Here is a 16,724-nt window from a genome sequence, read left to right as displayed (position 1 = left end):
TGACACTGTCAAGTCTGTTCTAGATTTACATATTTATTCTAACAGCATTACATTCAGTAGAGTTTACAATGCATGGTTTTCTTACTGCAGCATTTGTACTTTAAATAAAACGTGGTTTTATAAGCAGTGTACATTTAAATGGTTCTATTTCAACCCTCATATTGAACGCGCATTATGAGAGAAGTTTGACGGTGGTGAGATGTGCTGTAGGTCAGACAGAGGAGTTCAAGGTGGAGGTGGGACTACACCAAGGATCAGCTTTGAGTCCCTTCTTGTTTGCTATGCTGATGGACAGGCTGACAGATGAGGTCAGACAGGAATCTCCCTGGACAATGATGTTTGCGGATGACAGTGTGATTTGCAGTGAGAGTAGCGAGCAGGTGGAGGAACAGCTGGAAAGGTGGAGGTTTGCTCTGGAAAGAAGAGGCATGAAGGTCAGTCGTAGTAAGACAGAATACATGTGTCTGAACGAGAGGGATCAAGGTAGAAGCGTTAGGTTACAGGGGGCTGAGGTGAAGAAGGTGCAGGAGTTTAAGTACTTGGGTTCAACAGTTCAGTGTGATGGAGAGTGTGGAAAAGAGGTGAAGAGGAGAGTGCAGGCAGGTTGGAGCGGGTGGAGGAAAGTGTCAGGAGTGTTGTGTAACAGAAGAGTGTCAGCAAGACTCAAAGGAAAGGTGTACAAGACAGTGGTGAGACCAGCTCTGCTCTATGGGTTAGAGACGGTAGCAGTGAGACAGAGACAAGAGGCTGAGATGGAGGTAGCAGAGATGAAGATGTTGAGGTTCTCCTTAGGAGGGACCAGGTTAGACAGAATAAAGAACGAGTACATCAGAGGGACGGCTCACGTTGCATGTGTTAGCGACAAAGTCAGAGAGGCCAAACTGAGGTGGTTTGGACATGTTCAGAGGAGGGATAGTGAGTATATTGGTAGAAGGATGTTGGAGATGGAGCTGCCATGCAGGAGGACAAGAGGACGACCAAGGAGGAGATATATGGATGTCTTAACAGAGGACATGAGGTTAGGCTAGTGTTAGGGTAGAAGATGTCCATGATAGAGTGAGGTGGAAAAGGATGATTCGCTGTGGCGACCCCTGATGGGAAAAGCCGAAAGAGAAGAAGATATTGAACGCGCATGTCAAAGTGGCCTGGGGGACCCTTTTAACAGACGTACATCTTTACGTCACTTCCGTAAACAGGTATCTTCACGCCAATTGAATAAAAATAAAAATGTATAATGAAAATATACCTATCTATCTACCTATCTATCTACCTATCTATCTATCTATGTAAATAATATATATATTTTTTTAAATCAAAGTAGTAGATACACTATAAATAATGTGGTAACATTATAAAATAACTGATGAGAGCTTTCTTCCCATAATATCTTAATCTACAGAGCTGGATTTGACCGCCTGTCGTCTCCGTGTTGTCTCCTCCTCATCCGGCCCTGCGCCGTGCCGTGCCGTGCCGTGAAGCGCCTGGGAGGGGGGGTTATTTGTGGGTAGTGGGCCGGGGTATCGCGTCCCTCAGCTCGGCTTCTCGCTATCTTGCTAGCATACGACCCTACACCTGCCAACCAGTATGGATTCTTTACAAGAGGAATGAAATAATAGCGATTAGCACCTTGGCAGCTGCTTCTGTTGGTAAATACGAGTCATTAAATTACAGCTGTTGACATCGCTGCAGTGAGATGATTTCTGGGCTTTCGCTGGTAAATATGAGGCCTTTCACTTTGCAGAGTCCGATTCTGTAGGTGCATTTGAGGGGTTGCTGTTAAAAGAGATCCTTCACAGCATTCATCTCATATGTGGGTTATGTGCGTGCAGATCATGTGTTCGTCTTGAGATGCTGAAGCTAGCTTTAGCTACAGCTGCTTATCATCTGAATTACTACAGTTTAGTTACCACTGCCCTGTCCCATTAGAAGACATTCACCTGAAGCGAGTAGCTATGGCTGAACAAGACATTTGTCCTCACCTGGACTCAATCGGAGAGGTAACCAAAGATGACCTCCTGCAGAAAGCCAAGGTGGGTTTTCATTTATTTATTTGTAAATGTTGTGCACGATGTTAAAGACAGTGTAGGTCACTGACAGTGTGTGCCATGACTTACACATAAGCCATGTTTGGTATCACCACCCTGTGCATGTCAGTCCTCTCTTCAATGATAGACAAAGTGGGGTGGAATACATGGAAGCTCTGTTAAAATGCTTGTTTAGTACAGTGTAAAGCATCTTTGATTCATGTGCACTTCCTCTTGCTGCAGGGAACCTGCCAATCATGTGGTGCAGGGGGTCCAAACTTGTGGGCCTGTCTGCAGGTAGGAGTGGGACATGTGTAATATTTGTATTTTGAAGGTAATTGTTGCTTTAGCTTGTGCATCTTTTCAAGCTAAAATGCAGCTGCTGCTCAACTAAGGGTAAAGCATTTAAGAAATGTTGGCCAGGTGAATGCTAATTAATAATTAATGATGATGTGAGGCATAAATGTAATTATAAATGCAACAGCTTTCAAACTCAGGCAAGCAAGTATACAACATGTGCAAGTACAGCTACACATTTATTCATAGATGAGGGCAGTTCTGATGAATAGTCACATTTTAACGTTACGTTTTAAAATGTAGCAGAAAGATCGTGTCTAACACCGTGTTTCTGCTCTACAGAATGATTGCCCATATGTTGGTTGTGGGGAGTCCTACTCTGATCACAGCACCCTGCATGCACAGGTAGGACACAGAATAAAAAACATGCCAGCCTGTGCTTATCTTGTCAAAATATCATGGCTGTTATTTTAAAACAAACATCTTGAATGATTCTGTGCATGTGTTTCCTTTAGGCTAAGAAGCACAACCTGACTGTGAATCTGACGACATTCAGGATCTGGTGTTATGTGTGCGAGCGGGAGGTATTTCTGGAGCACAGGCCTGCCCTGGTAGCTGTACCTGCAACTCCCCACCACTGTAAAGCCACCGATCAGGTACAGTTCTGCTCCAGCTGGTTATTGTCGTATTGTAGAGTTAGTGATGCTGCAAAGTCACACAATTGTTTCTTTATGCCTCTTAATATGTATAGTATCTGTTAATCATTTTCCTAGGAAGCAGCTCCTCAGTCAGTTGGCCACCCACTAAAAGCAGTACCAATTGCTGTGGCAGAAGAAGAAGGTTCAGAGTCAGAGGAGGATGAACTGAAACCCAGAGGTACAAAAGTAAATTTAAAGACTTATTTGTGACAGGACAGAGGACTAAAATCAATGTTATCATCGTTAATTTGCTCAAATCATTGGGTCATAGATTCCATATTTAACTGATATAATTGCTTCAAGTCCTAAAAATAGAAACTAGCCTGTTTCTTTTAATCCAGATAATAATTAACCCTATGAGGTGTCTCTCCAGACATGTTCTAACAATGTCAGATTGCCTAGTTAATTTGAAAAGAATTCAAAAAGCTAAATGACTCTTGATTCTCCTCTCTCTTAGGCTTGACAGGAATGAAAAATATTGGAAACTCCTGCTACATGAATGCAGCTCTTCAAGCCCTGTCCAACTGGTGAGGTCATTTACTCTCATCATATTTGACCAGTTGTTTTTTTTATGTTGTTAATGAACTTTCCTTTAAATCCGTTATTACGCTTTTGTTGGTTTATTTTTTCCTTCTCACCAGTCCTCCTCTCACTCAGTTCTTCCTGGACTGCAGTGGATTGGTGCGGACAGATAAAAAGCCTGCTCTGTGTAAGAGCTACCAGAAACTCATCTCAGAACTCTGGCATAAAAAACGGTAATAAAGTGATATAAAACAAATTATGAACACATTTTAATACAGACATCTACAGCTGTAGAAACATCAGACCAGTCTCTGCTTATAAAACACTCATGTGAAATTATCTTAATTTCTCTCCTGGCTGCTGCGCGTCCAGACCGAGCTATGTTGTCCCTACCAGTCTGTCTCACGGCATCAAACTAGTAAACCCCATGTTTCGTGGTTACGCTCAGCAGGTAGGGACAAGCACCCAGCAGGTAACTAAACCAGGCGTCATTCAACAGCTTCACACTGTCTTGTCATTAGTTTTTAATTCCGGATTATTTTGCCATGTGTTCCCTCAAATGACTTTTACTTTCATTTTGTGAACAGCTATTCTTTGCTGTGGACAACCACATATTTGGCTTCAGTTTTTAATTTGTGTATTTTGAGGAGTGATTAAATTTATTCCTGAAATGTGATTATTTATTTACATCCCTAGTACCAGCTATAGTTATAGATGCCTTTTTGTCTCTCAGCAGTGGAGAGGTACTGTTGCAAAGAAGCAGTTAGCTTAGCTGAGCATAGCTTGTCAACAGCTAGTCAGCTTTTTACACTTTAAGTACAAATTAAGTAAACAAGAATTTTTTTTTATTGTGTTGCTGGCAGGTGAATTCGCCATCTTTGGACAGATGTTAACCATTTACACCTACCCTGCTTCTGTGCAAAACTGCTGTCTTTGTAGCCATCTTCATGCATCCTCCTTTTGATTAAATGTGTTTTTCTTGGACAGGACACTCAGGAGTTCCTGCGCTGTCTGATGGACCAGCTGCATGAGGAGCTGAAGGAGCCCCTGACAGACTGTAGTATGAGCGCTGACGGGAGCGATGGGGAGGAGAGAAGAGATGGCGACCGCTCCCCGTCTGAGGATGAGTTTCTCTCCTGTGATTCTGGCTCAAGTAGCGACCGAGGTGAGGGAGGGGGTACAGGTGACAGCGAACTGCTCATGCAGGATGAGTGTGATGGGGTCATGTCACCTGCAGTGCGGATGGTGGGCGTCAGTCCTGGTGGGGTGATCTCAGAAAAGGAAAGACTGAAGGAAAGAAGGGTGTCTGGCTCACCGCTACGTGGAGGCTCACAGGAGATGGATGAGGATGCTGATGTGGATACAGCTGCTGAGGAGGAAGTTCCTGAACGGGAAGGAGAAGAAGAAGAAGAATTAACTCCAACTTCAAACACTGAGGTGCAAAACCCAGAGAACAATCAGACCTCTAATACTGGGCAAGGCCAGAGCAACAACACCTCAGGTATAAGATGCCACAGGATAATAAAAGATTTTTAAATTTATATTCCCAGCATTTGATTCTCTCTAAAATTTTTTACACTGTTTTCTAGAGCCAGACAATGAAGCATCGATGAGCCATCCCCAGTCCACCCCTTGTAGTCCTGTGCGAACCCTTCAGGAGCTGCATCCCAAACTGTCCTCCAGTCCACCTCGCTCCAGCCCGCTTCGCTCCACAGGACCTGCATACTCATTCAAAAAAGGTATGGAAACATTCATGGATCAGTTCTACTTACACACAGTAACTCTTTATCCTGTTTAGGTTCACATTGTGTAGTATTATTGTACAAATCCTCCCTCACGTTTCTGTGTTTAGTGCTAATTTTAGACCATTTAGACATTTTCTGCCTGCCTTTCCCCTGATCCACACTCATTTAATTACACTGACTGCATTCAAGTTTTTGTCCATCTCAAATAGCTTTAACAATATTAATTTTGTCCTTTGAAATTCTCCTTGAAATCACGTGTCCTCCAGCTCAGTTGCTGCTCAGTGCCAGGAAGAAGAAACAGTCTCACTATCGCAGTGTGATCTCTGATATCTTTGATGGCTCTATCCTCAGTCTGGTCCAGTGTTTAACCTGTGACAGGGTGAGCTGTGATTCATATGTTTAAACACCAGGGGAAGCTACTTGCATATTTTCTCAGGAACTCTGGATATTTTTGTGTAGAATGTAGAAGGAATTATTACACCTGTCATTATGTCATTTCAATATTAAGGTGTATTTTACATTCACATTGTAATGTTTAAATTGCATGTGTGATTTATTTATGTATTTATCCACATTTTAAACTTGTATTAGCATTTTGCATTTTATTTATGTCATTGCCACCATTCAATTATTTTTATGTTTAATTTATATAGAAGATTAAACCATGCAAATACTGTTGGAGATATGCTGTGTAAATCAGTTCTCCTAATTTGTCATAGGTGTCGACTACAGTAGAAACCTTTCAAGACTTGTCTCTCCCGATTCCTGGTAAAGAAGACTTGGCTAAGCTCCACTCATCCATCCACCAGAACCTTCCAGTTAAGACGGGCGTATGTCCCGACAGTTATGGCTCACAAGGCTGGATCTCCTTCATCATGGACTCCATACGCCGGTTAGTGGAACGAGTCAGCATGTTTGTACACTATTGGCGTCATTGATATTTTGCAGTCAGGTTTTTGTGGTTAGTCATTTTATTTTAACTTTTGTCTGAGTATGACACCAGATAGATAAGATTCCAACTGAAAGGTATGCAAGTAGAGTCTTGAGCTGTTGAAATCAGGATTATTGAATAGCTTATGAAAATTCACTTTATCTCTGTAAGTCAACCACAGGGAAAACCATTACATAGGAATCTGCAGTAGATGCCTTTATTTGGTTCATGTCAGGGCATGTGTGCTGAAACTTCCATGGCAGGTAAACATTTTAAACAGTATGTCTTCTTGTTTGCTGCACTTTTTGGGATTAGACAAATGAACAATATTAATATGTTTTCATAAACCAAATGCCAATCTCATCTGAGATCTGCTCTCTGTAAATTGTGTTTTAAGATGAAGCTGCATGATGCTTGTTACCACTTTGCTAATCATAAAAAATCATAGATGTTTACCTCAAAGCTAATCGTAGAGCAGATTCTCTGTGGTTAATGCAGTGACAGGGCATTTAGGACTCCCACTTCCGTACTGATTGGGTGGAGAGATTATGCAGACTGAGGAAGATTTAAATGCTTGATCTAGTGCTCAACAACTACATTTGAGTGCTGAGCCATCAGATGACCCTACAGTGACTCAAAAGTGATGTTGAAATTTTACAATTTGTAAAAAAAGATTTTTTTTTTTTTTTTTGTTAAAAGTTTCCTTCCCTTTGACTTGGACTTTTTCCACCAGCAGAGCAGTGATACTGAAATCAGGCCCTTTGCCTTCTTTATAAATTCACTATCCAGATTTTTGTAATTATGTTTTTAGCCTTGAGGATCAGGCATCTACCTACATTAAAGAGCGTCTGCAGTCGTACATAGAAAACGGAAGTTTGGTGATTAAGCCTTGGTGCTTGTTTTTTGCACCTCTTTCAGGACAAAAGGAAAATGTGAACTTTTACAAAGCAGATCCAAACTCATGTGTTTAGTTTATTGTATGTTGTGATGGTACCTCTTTATGTATTTTGCCAAATGCTTTACCTGAGCTGTGCATTTATCATACTTGTACTTGTACACAGCTGCAGAAACAATTCCTTGCTAGTCTCTTCTCTCATTTTATAACAGATCCCAAATGTCAAAAATTGCTTTTACTTTTGCTTGGCAGCTTCACTGGTTTCTGAGACAGCACAGATTAAATATTCTAGAGTTCAGGTTAATCGATTCTACTTATAGTGCTGTTCGACGATGCAGAAGCATTATTCACTATTACTTGTAAAGCAAATTCTGGGAGGTCTGCACTGTCTCACTTGAAGTATCGGTACCACTGCCCTCAGCTCTTTGTAAACATCATCATCCATCCAACCATGATGCCCGTCCTGAACTTTAAAACTGTTCTAACCAAATTTTTTCTATTAATAATGGACTTATGGGAAAAGGGTTTCTTGTAGTCTCAATTCTACAGAGAATTATTACAGAGCTTCTACAGAACTTCTTTGAGTTTATTTCAGTTTTTTAGCTTACAACTTACTACTGTTTTGTTCCCGTGTTTTATCTGCATTGTCCTCAGTTGCAGTATTCAGCTATTGTCATCAAAAAGCCTTGTTCTAGGGGTAAAAGCACCCTAGACTATCATCTAAAGGGTGAGGCTCTCAGGAGACTGTGAGATGAGATATACTGAGGCTGAGCTGCCATTGAAGACCCCATCAGGAGATAATATCGCCTCAGGCAGCATTGCTTTTGGTGTAATTGAATCATTACAAATTGCTGGCCCATTTGAAGGTCATTTTGTGAATACAATGGCTGTCAGGAGACTGGTTCTAATGATTACATCTGTTCACGTTGTGTTTTTGAACAGGTTCGTAGTCTCGTGCATTCCCAGTTGGTTTTGGGGGCCCATGGTCACATTAGAGGACTGCCTTGCCGCCTTCTTTGCTGCAGATGAACTTAAAGGTATATAATGCCCATGTTGAGCTATTCTACAACAATCATGTAGTTTGTTAAATGTTCGTTGGTAGATGAGGATTTTATATTTCCATTTCCATTCATTCTTTTCCCAGGAGACAACATGTACAGCTGTGAGAGATGTAAAAAGTGAGTATGTATGGCAAATCCATTCAAATTCTTTTAATGAGTAGTTTTTAAGTAATTTTCACTGACGTCTATTGTAATTTATTTTGGTTTTTAAAGGCTGAGAAATGGTGTTAAATACTGCAAAGTGCTTCGACTCCCAGAGGTACAGCTTTATCAACTGATCTCTTTCTTGCTTTCTTGATTAGAAAAAAGTTTTTGTAATGGCCATGTGAAGTGTTGGATGTTTTCTGTTTAGATTCTGTGCATTCACCTGAAACGATTCCGGCATGAAGTCATGTATTCGTTCAAGATTAGCAGCCACGTATCCTTCCCATTGGAAGGTCTGGACATGCGACCTTTCCTGGCTAAAGACAGTCCATCCCAAGTCACCACCTATGATCTTCTGTCAGTTATTTGCCACCACGGAACAGCAGGAAGTATGAGATAGTTTCATTTTCGTACAGATAAGAGCTTTACAGATAATTTTGTTATTTTCTTTGTGAGCAAACACATACATGTCATGCTCTTCTCTCTATCTTATATTCTCCCCTTTCACCATTTCACTGTGCTGCAGGTGGACACTACATAGCTTACTGTCAGAATGTGATCAACGGCCAGTGGTATGAGTTTGATGACCAGTATGTTACAGAGGTGCATGAGACAGTGGTGCAGAATGCAGAGGCCTATGTGCTGTTTTATAGGTGAGCATGGGAGCCTGTGTGATGCCAAACAAAAATACAGAATCTATGCTGATTTTAAATGCATTTTTCTTGCACTTGTGCAGGAAAAGTAGTGAAGAATCAGTGAGGGAGAGGCAGAAGGTGGTAGCTCTGGCTAATATGAAAGAACCCAGCCTGCTGCAGTTTTACATCTCCAGAGAATGGCTTAACAAGTTCAACACCTTCGCTGAACCAGGCCCCATCAGCAATCACACATTTCTTTGTCAGCATGGAGGTGTGTTTCTTTTTTTTGTGTGTTTGTTTTGTTTAAAATGGTAATCGGATACCGCCCTGTCATACAAAACACATACGTACACATACGTACAGAGTACGTGGGAACCCAGTTTACTAGTCATGGAGGAAATGACTCAGCTTGTGAATACAATTGTAAACAAGGGGCTCTGGAGAAGCTTTGTCAATTCTGAGAAAAATATTGAATGATGTCATTTGAAAAACCTGCGTAACAGATAAACAGTGTCGCTTTGACTACGTGGGATTGACAACGCTTTCTTTAAACAATGCCAAAGCTCCCACACCCACACTTGCATAAGTTCTCTACTTAAAATGTGCAGAAATAGAAAAGAAGACGGTGTTTTAGCAAACAGCCAGCCCAACAATTATAAGGGATTTACAGTCCATTAACAGCTAATGCTAGCTTAGCTCAGGTAATTGACTGCATGCAACACTCAACACAAATCAATCAGTTTTTTTTCTGGCAGATGCAACTTTTAAAGTTACTTTTTTTTTGTAGCGACCACAAAAAATTTGAATATAATCAGTAGGATGTGGATTATGTCACTGATCTTAGTAGACACACCACAAGTGCTGAATGTCAGGATTTTATAACAGTTTTGCAAATCCTTCTCTGCACAGATCTCTTTCCATGTTATGCAACAGATTTATGTCAGTAAAATGATCAGTGCTGTAGGGAGGTAACGGGTCCATCTAGATGAATACATTGTTTTCAACCACTCAGAAAACACAGTGTTCCGAGGCACTTTTTAAGTGTGCCTTTTGGATTTGTGTGATTTTGATTTGAAATGACTTTATTGACTTTGTGAGATAAGATCATCATTGTTCAAAAGGGCGTCTGGGAAAAGGCGAGGATTTTGTGTAGTGGGATAAAAATGCTTTGCATGCAGTAAATTCCCCTTTTAATATATTTTTTGTCTCTGTACAGGGATTCCTCCTAATAAATACCACTACATAGATGATCTGGTTGTGATTGTTCCCCAGAATGTGTGGGAGTACCTTTACAACAGGTAAACATGCAACAAGCCAAGCTAATGAATGACACTGGGTGCATGAAGGCATGCAGTTTGAAAATTGCACATTTCAGCACTGTGTTCATTTGAAAAGGAAACTCAAAACCAAAAAAACACATCCTTATCAGTTAGATAATAAACTGTAAGTCTCATTTGCTTTTATCTGACTCTACAAATTTCCGTAGCTCTAGGTTGTGCTGTATATTTAAAAATTTACTTTGATTGTATTGCGTTTAGGTAAAGTTAACTGAGGTATATCCAAATATGCATACATACCCAAACCAAGCAGTTTGTTTACACCCTCTTAAATCCACTATGTTTTTCAGCATTAACTACTGTATATGAACAGCTGGCCAGTGCGTTAACCTCTGCCTGGTAATACTAAGTTGGCTGATGCAGGTTTTTTGCAGGCTTTCTTCCTGGCTCTGATATCCCCACCCTTGTGTCATAGATTACAGAGGACATGAACAATGGACAATGAGCCAGTGCTAACAGACCAAACTATATTAAAATGCTCTGGAGCTGTGAAGTGTTGTGAATTTTACAGGTTATTGTTTTGACTTTACAGACGGCAGTTTTTTTTATTGTTTTTCCCACTCACAGCAGGAAACTGTAACCTGCAAATGACGCCCTACATGCAGGGCATCATGTGGCAAACACTTAAAGATAGCAATCAGTTGGTGTACATAGTATTTAGCATCTAAAGAACCAGAACACAACTCCAAATGCTGCTCCTTGTCTAATAAATGTGGAAATGACCAACTACCCACAACAACTTTATATGGTGACAATTGATGTTGTGTTTGCACAAGTATGTTTTGATTTTATTAGTATTAACAAATGGCAGCTGGTAACAATCAAGTAGGCGTTTGGTCAATTTAATAAAAGATGGCCTGTTTACAAGTGAGCATGAAAATATACATTTGCAGTCCCTGAATTTACACTCATCTGTTTTTTTTGTATATGTTTAATGCCTTTCTGTTTAATGTTGCTATTTCTGCCCTCAGTTTTGGAGGAGGCCCTGCTGTCAACCACCTGTATATGTGTGCCATCTGCCAGGTTGAGATTGAAGCTTTAGCCAAACGCAGAAAAACAGAAATAGACACCTTCATCAAGGTAAATGCCTGAAGTCTGCAAGGGTATACCTCTGCATTAATACGTCTAATGCTTTGTGATGGATGTTCAGTGAACAGTTTTATTTGTCTGTAGCTGAACAAAGAGTTCCAGGCTGAGGAGGCTCCAACAGTGATCCTGTGCATCAGCATGCAGTGGTTCAGAGAGTGGGAGAGCTTTGTAAAGGGCAAAGACAATGGTATGACTCTGTACTCAGGCAGATACAATTGTGCATTAAAGTTATTCATCTTTCTAAAATGTTTTTTTTATCATTTGTTCTGTCAGAGCCACCTGGTCCCATTGACAACAGTAAAATTGGCGTTATGAAAGGAGGACACATACAACTCAAACAAGGTAAACCTCTGCACTGTTCGAGTTGCAATTAAAGGTGCAAATGCAGAAAACAGACATCAGAGACCTTTAGTTTCTGTGTTTTTCTCAATTCAGGTGCAGACTATGGTCAGATCTCAGAGGAGACATGGCAGTACCTGTTGGGGATCTATGGCGGAGGCCCAGAGATCGCAGTTAGACAGACAGTGGCCCCGGCTGACCCTGACAGCCTTCATGGAGAGAGGAAAATTGAGGCAGAGACCAGAGCACTTTGAGATAAGGAGAGGTTGGAATCTTTAATTATTGGGAAACACTGCTCAGTGCCTATATACTTTTGAATCGGTAATTCCTGATAAGAGCTTACACATTCACGTTTGAGTATACTTCAGAGAAAAATTTCCTGGAAGCCGTGATTGTATCTGGTCTTGGAACATGCAGCACCAATGAGCTCATTGTTGTACCTCTGGACAGCAAAAAGCAGCTGGCCAGAAGGAATTTATCTCTATACCACCAAGATACCAGAGTTTACACCCTAGTAAGGCTTCATGTGCTTTCAACTTGTTTCTCAACTTTCAATATCCCCAGGTCTCCTGATTCCCTTTTCCAGTCCTGCCCTCACAGGAAGCTGAGGATTTTGCACCTTGGTGAAGAAGCTTCGTAGTGTGCACTTTGTAAATGTAGCAACGTGTTATTCTGAAGCTGTATCACAGGAGGATGAAACGGTACCTAAATATCACATCGTTTACTCATTGGATAAGTCTGATTCTCAGTTTTAAGGTGTAAAAATAGGATGTCATGCCACATCTTAGGAGCTGTTTTTGTTATCTATGATGTCTCATTGGCTGCTGTAGTGACTAGGTGTCATATACTGCTAAACTGGCTGTGGCAGGCAGACAGCTGCTGATGTCACGGACCAGAATGCTGAACTACAGTGTGATGTTTGATTTGAGGGCTTTTTGTCTTCACTGGAAGCAACAACCAAGAGAAATTAACAACCCTTCTGTTGTTTTCCTGGTTATTAGTAACATAGCAACAACTTCAGACATCGAGAGAGCTACAGCATAAAACATACTCTTGCACCTACAACCTTAAATGTACAAAGTACACTGAGCCCTCAGGAATGGAAGTCTTATTTATTTAAACAAGTTCAATGATCAAATTATTGAACTATATATAAAAAAACACAGCAGGTTTGTTTGAAACTGCAAAACATGCATGTGCGGGTTTTCATGGTTGTTTGCATTTGAAAAGCTTCAAAACGCATGCAGCTGTAACTCCGTTTTTGAACCAGGAGGAGAAGTTTTTCGTGCTCAAACTGACATTTATGTTCTCAAAATTAAAAAAGAAACAACTCCATACAAAAACATATGTCAACTGAGAAGTTTAGATATGAATATCAACAAAATAGAGTAATAGAAGAATTTTCTGCGAATATAAGTAATGTAGGTAGAGTTAAGTATGGGAAGTGATAACATATCTGGTGCAATAAAGTTTAAAGTGGGTAATTTACTGATGGGTTCATGGCAACATCACCATAGAAATGATCTTATCTTTTGTTTTTGGAAGAAATACCACTAAAGCAGTACCTGATACCGTCAAGAGAGGGCAGTATTAATTGAATTTCTTTTTCACCACAAACCAATGGCACAACATGTGTAAATACAGACCGTACAACAGTAAGGTCACTGATGATATAGTGTGACTGACAATGTATATTTTCTATTTATACATAATTTAAAAATTTATTTTATATGTTTGGTTATTAGGTCATTCAAAAATCCAAATGTTACACCATGAAGCATCTGTTGCATTATTGTTGAGCATGTTAAACTTTTCTGTACACACGTCTTAATTTGTTCAGACGCCATGGGTTGTTTACTTAGATTACACTAGGGGTGTAAAGCTTTTCACATCGCCTCCCACACAGGAATTGATCAATCAAAATAGTCCTTTAACCACAGCGCTCTGTGTCAAGAAAACAAAACCAGATCTTGTCTTATCTTTTCCTGTTATATCCTTTAATCACAGACGGATCAGACTCGTAAACAAGTGTGTGTTCAATGCTTGAGTTGCTCAGAGGATTATATTTATTCAGTAATTGACTGCTGTAATTACAGTTTAATCTGAAATACCCAAATGACTCCAACAATCACATGTGTAGGTTCTCGTGAATTATACAATTAATTTTATAGTAAAATCAATGCCAGATCAATTTGCCGCATCTGGAAGAGAGAGCAGCAGTCATCCCAAGTTCAGCCAAATAAACTAACCAACCTTTAAGTCAAAATAAATTACAGGCTTGTTACTTTTATTCTGCACCGATTTGAGTAAGTAAAATTAGCCACCACATTTTTTAAGCAGTTAAAGTGTAGTCTTGTAACACAAGGTAACAAAAATGTTGACGTAAAGGAACTTTTTCTGTCCCTTGTCTTAATTTACTGATTATTAATTTATATAAGAACTTTGAAAGGTAGGACTAGGAAAAATTACATGATGTATCATTATTAGATTGAATCGTGAGGGAAACATCATCACATTTAGAATTATAAAATATATAATTTAAACTTAAAATTTAAAGTTTTTTTAAGTTTCATTATAACAATGAGCTCTGGAATATAGACAAGCAGATCCTAAACTGAATGTTAATAATGTAATAACCAAGAGCTGCAATTCAGTTACCCTACATTGGATTACAGTGCCTTCAAGCCCTACACAACCATGATGTACCTGCCCAGGTTATTTATATTTACCTGTAATTGATTGGCACCTTCTTCACCATACTGTTAATTTTGTTTGATAATAGTGGCATCAACTTCATTATGTTTAGAAACTAAATTTCAAGTGTACCTCAGCTCAGTATTAACATTAGCAGAGATCTCTTTAACCAGGATAATTAATCTGTGTTTTTCATTTCATTTACATCCACCTTAGCTTTAAAAAGGTATTTTAGCTGCGTACCATTACATTTCCCAGCTGTATTTTACAGCTCAAGATCAATTAGAAAAGGGGATGTTGGTGACATAAAAGTACATTTACCATGACAAATGGTTTGTTATTATCATACATTTTTGTGTAAAAAGGGGCCTGATGTTGAAATGGACATGGGTTGAGAAGGGTATAAGTGGCCATTAATTTAAAGACCAATATTGAAAGTTAGATTTGAAGTTTTGTCTGTACACTAAACAGGAGAGTACAGCTAGTAGTGGATGAGCTTTATCCCAATTCAACAAAGCCTACCAACATATCTAAAGCTCAAATTTATTTGACTTGCTCTAATCCCTAAAAATAAGTCTTAAAAAAAATTTAAAAATAAAGGAGTTGTGTCTATCTGTTTTCTCCAGCTTGTACAACTTTATATTTAGTAGGCTTACGGAGAAACTACTCAGATATACTCCACAATGTCAAACAATTCATTAGAAGATATAACAGATGTTATTTACTCAAATGAACATGCACGTGATTATTCTGTTAGCAAGTGCAATCTGCACCAAGCCGTCTCCTGTTAGTCACTTTGAGTCATGAACAGCTGAGACTGCAGACAGACTCTTGAAACATACTTAATTAGCAGATGCACTGTTAGTAAATATTAGTATATCTGTCCAAAAATCCAATAGAGTAACCAAGAATACCAGTAGACTTTTCACCACAGATATTTAGACTTGTTATAGCAGACAGCTGTGACTAATACCAATGATGATTGCTATATTCAACTTTAAGGTCATAATAATTCTTAATCACGACTGTCTGCATATCTTCTTCTACCTGTTTTACTGCTTAGGGGCAGTGGAAACATGTTGTGAACACAACATGCTAACATGTTATGACCTTTTTAGTTGGAATGGCATAATTAGCAAACTATTTCTTACTCATCTGAACTTAGTTAATGTTTAGTCCACCATTTACTCTTTTTTAGCTCCATTTTTTGGTCTCTACCAAGTCTTGCTAAATGCAGCACACTATTGCATGTTCACCTCTGTATCTTTATGCCATTTGGTGTTGGGCAGGTAGTGTATATTAGGTTTTAACAGCATTGTCATAGGCTATAGATGCTTTAAAGTTCAAAGATAACAGATATGCTACTAGTTAATGTTACAGCTCATATCCCTCGGCGTACTCTAGGACCAAAAACAATTAGAAACTAAGTGAAGGAAGACATCTTAAATGATGTTAACCACACCTGAAATTAGAAAAGCTACCCTATGTCTATTAACTTTATTCCAGACGATAGTAATCCATCCCTATTTTGTTTGTTAATGTGTCAAAGAGCTATTCCAAAATCCATCTTAATAAGAGGACAGTTATTTGTCCATTTGTCTTAAGGAAACCGTTTTGTTGTGTTAGTTTTTCCTTTCCCACATGTAGGGATGTCTATGAAGCTTGTCAGTCATCCAGTTAACTGGAAGTTATATCAGTTGGTCCAGTCCAGTTCCCCTGACCCAACTTCTAGATACTGTGGGGATGTGTGCACTGTGTCTAGATACAGTACCTCTTGGGGAGTAAGTGCAATAAAATGGAAAAGACATATTTGAAAGGTTTGAGCAGCTGAGAGCCAGTGCCACTTATTATATTGCAGTGAAATGTAAAGTGGTAATTCTTTACTAAGCCCCATGTGTAAGTGTGTCTGCTTGTGGATGTAACTACGCTTGTCAGAGTAACACTTCACAGGAAACACAAGCACTGCTGTGGTTCGAGAGAATTCATCAGTAAGATCACGGCATTCTGCAGACATCAGTGGAAATTCACTGAGTCACATTTCCTTAGTAGTTACAGTGTGTGGCTGTTGTGGTCATTATAATGGTGATTAATGATGATGTGGGACTTAAGTAGTCGACCTAAATTTAGTGAGTTGTCTGTTAATGTCTGTTTAACTGCTGTAATTACTCATGACTAGCTAAATTATTAAAATTGCCTGGTCTTTGGTTTGAATGTGTTGTTTTTTTTTCTTTTGCTATGAAAAAACATGAACCATCAATAAAAATGGAAAACAACAAAAGACATATAGTTCTGGATAAAATTTCAAACCACACC

General features: G+C 39.4%; 1 protein-coding gene across 7 annotated transcripts; it reads left to right on the top strand.

The window, feature by feature from the left end:
• Nucleotides 1–1,396: 1,396 nt before the first annotated feature.
• usp20 (ubiquitin specific peptidase 20) lies at nt 1,397–16,622 on the top strand. 7 transcript variants are annotated; one of them, XM_026355278.1, is made up of 25 exons: nt 1,397–1,646; nt 1,930–2,030; nt 2,268–2,321; nt 2,664–2,726; nt 2,837–2,977; nt 3,095–3,197; nt 3,477–3,546; nt 3,661–3,774; nt 3,914–4,013; nt 4,529–5,042; nt 5,131–5,280; nt 5,553–5,665; nt 6,006–6,178; nt 8,055–8,149; nt 8,257–8,290; nt 8,387–8,432; nt 8,526–8,706; nt 8,844–8,970; nt 9,054–9,223; nt 10,169–10,250; nt 11,261–11,369; nt 11,463–11,565; nt 11,652–11,720; nt 11,814–11,982; nt 12,282–16,622. In XM_026355278.1, exons 2-24 carry the CDS (start codon nt 1,953–1,955, stop codon nt 11,969–11,971), a joined length of 2,847 nt encoding a protein of 948 aa, XP_026211063.1. In that variant the 5' UTR covers nt 1,397–1,646; nt 1,930–1,952; the 3' UTR covers nt 11,972–11,982; nt 12,282–16,622. The 7 variants fall into 7 exon arrangements, with proteins under 7 accessions (XP_026211063.1, XP_026211060.1, XP_026211062.1 ...); XM_026355275.1 differs by having other exon boundaries at nt 1,927–2,030; XM_026355277.1 differs by having other exon boundaries at nt 1,397–1,714.
• Nucleotides 16,623–16,724: the final 102 nt, after the last annotated feature.

This window comes from Anabas testudineus, chromosome 12 (genome assembly GCF_900324465.2).
Source record: "Anabas testudineus chromosome 12, fAnaTes1.2, whole genome shotgun sequence".
Lineage (NCBI taxonomy): Eukaryota > Metazoa > Chordata > Actinopteri > Anabantiformes > Anabantidae > Anabas > Anabas testudineus.
This window is presented reverse-complemented; position numbering and strand designations above follow the sequence as displayed.

What these genes read in the sequence shown, in the direction of transcription:
- usp20 (XM_026355278.1), top strand. Translation starts at nt 1,953, where the DNA reads ATGGCTGAACAAGACATTTGTCCTCACCTGGACTCAATCGGAGAGGTA. An exon ending in ACCTCCTGCAGAAAGCCAAG is followed by an intron (nt 2,031 to 2,267) that starts GTGGGTTTTCAT and finishes CTCTTGCTGCAG; the next exon opens with GGAACCTGCCAATCATGTGG. An exon ending in ATTTCTTTGTCAGCATGGAG is followed by an intron (nt 9,224 to 10,168) that starts GTGTGTTTCTTT and finishes GTCTCTGTACAG; the next exon opens with GGATTCCTCCTAATAAATAC.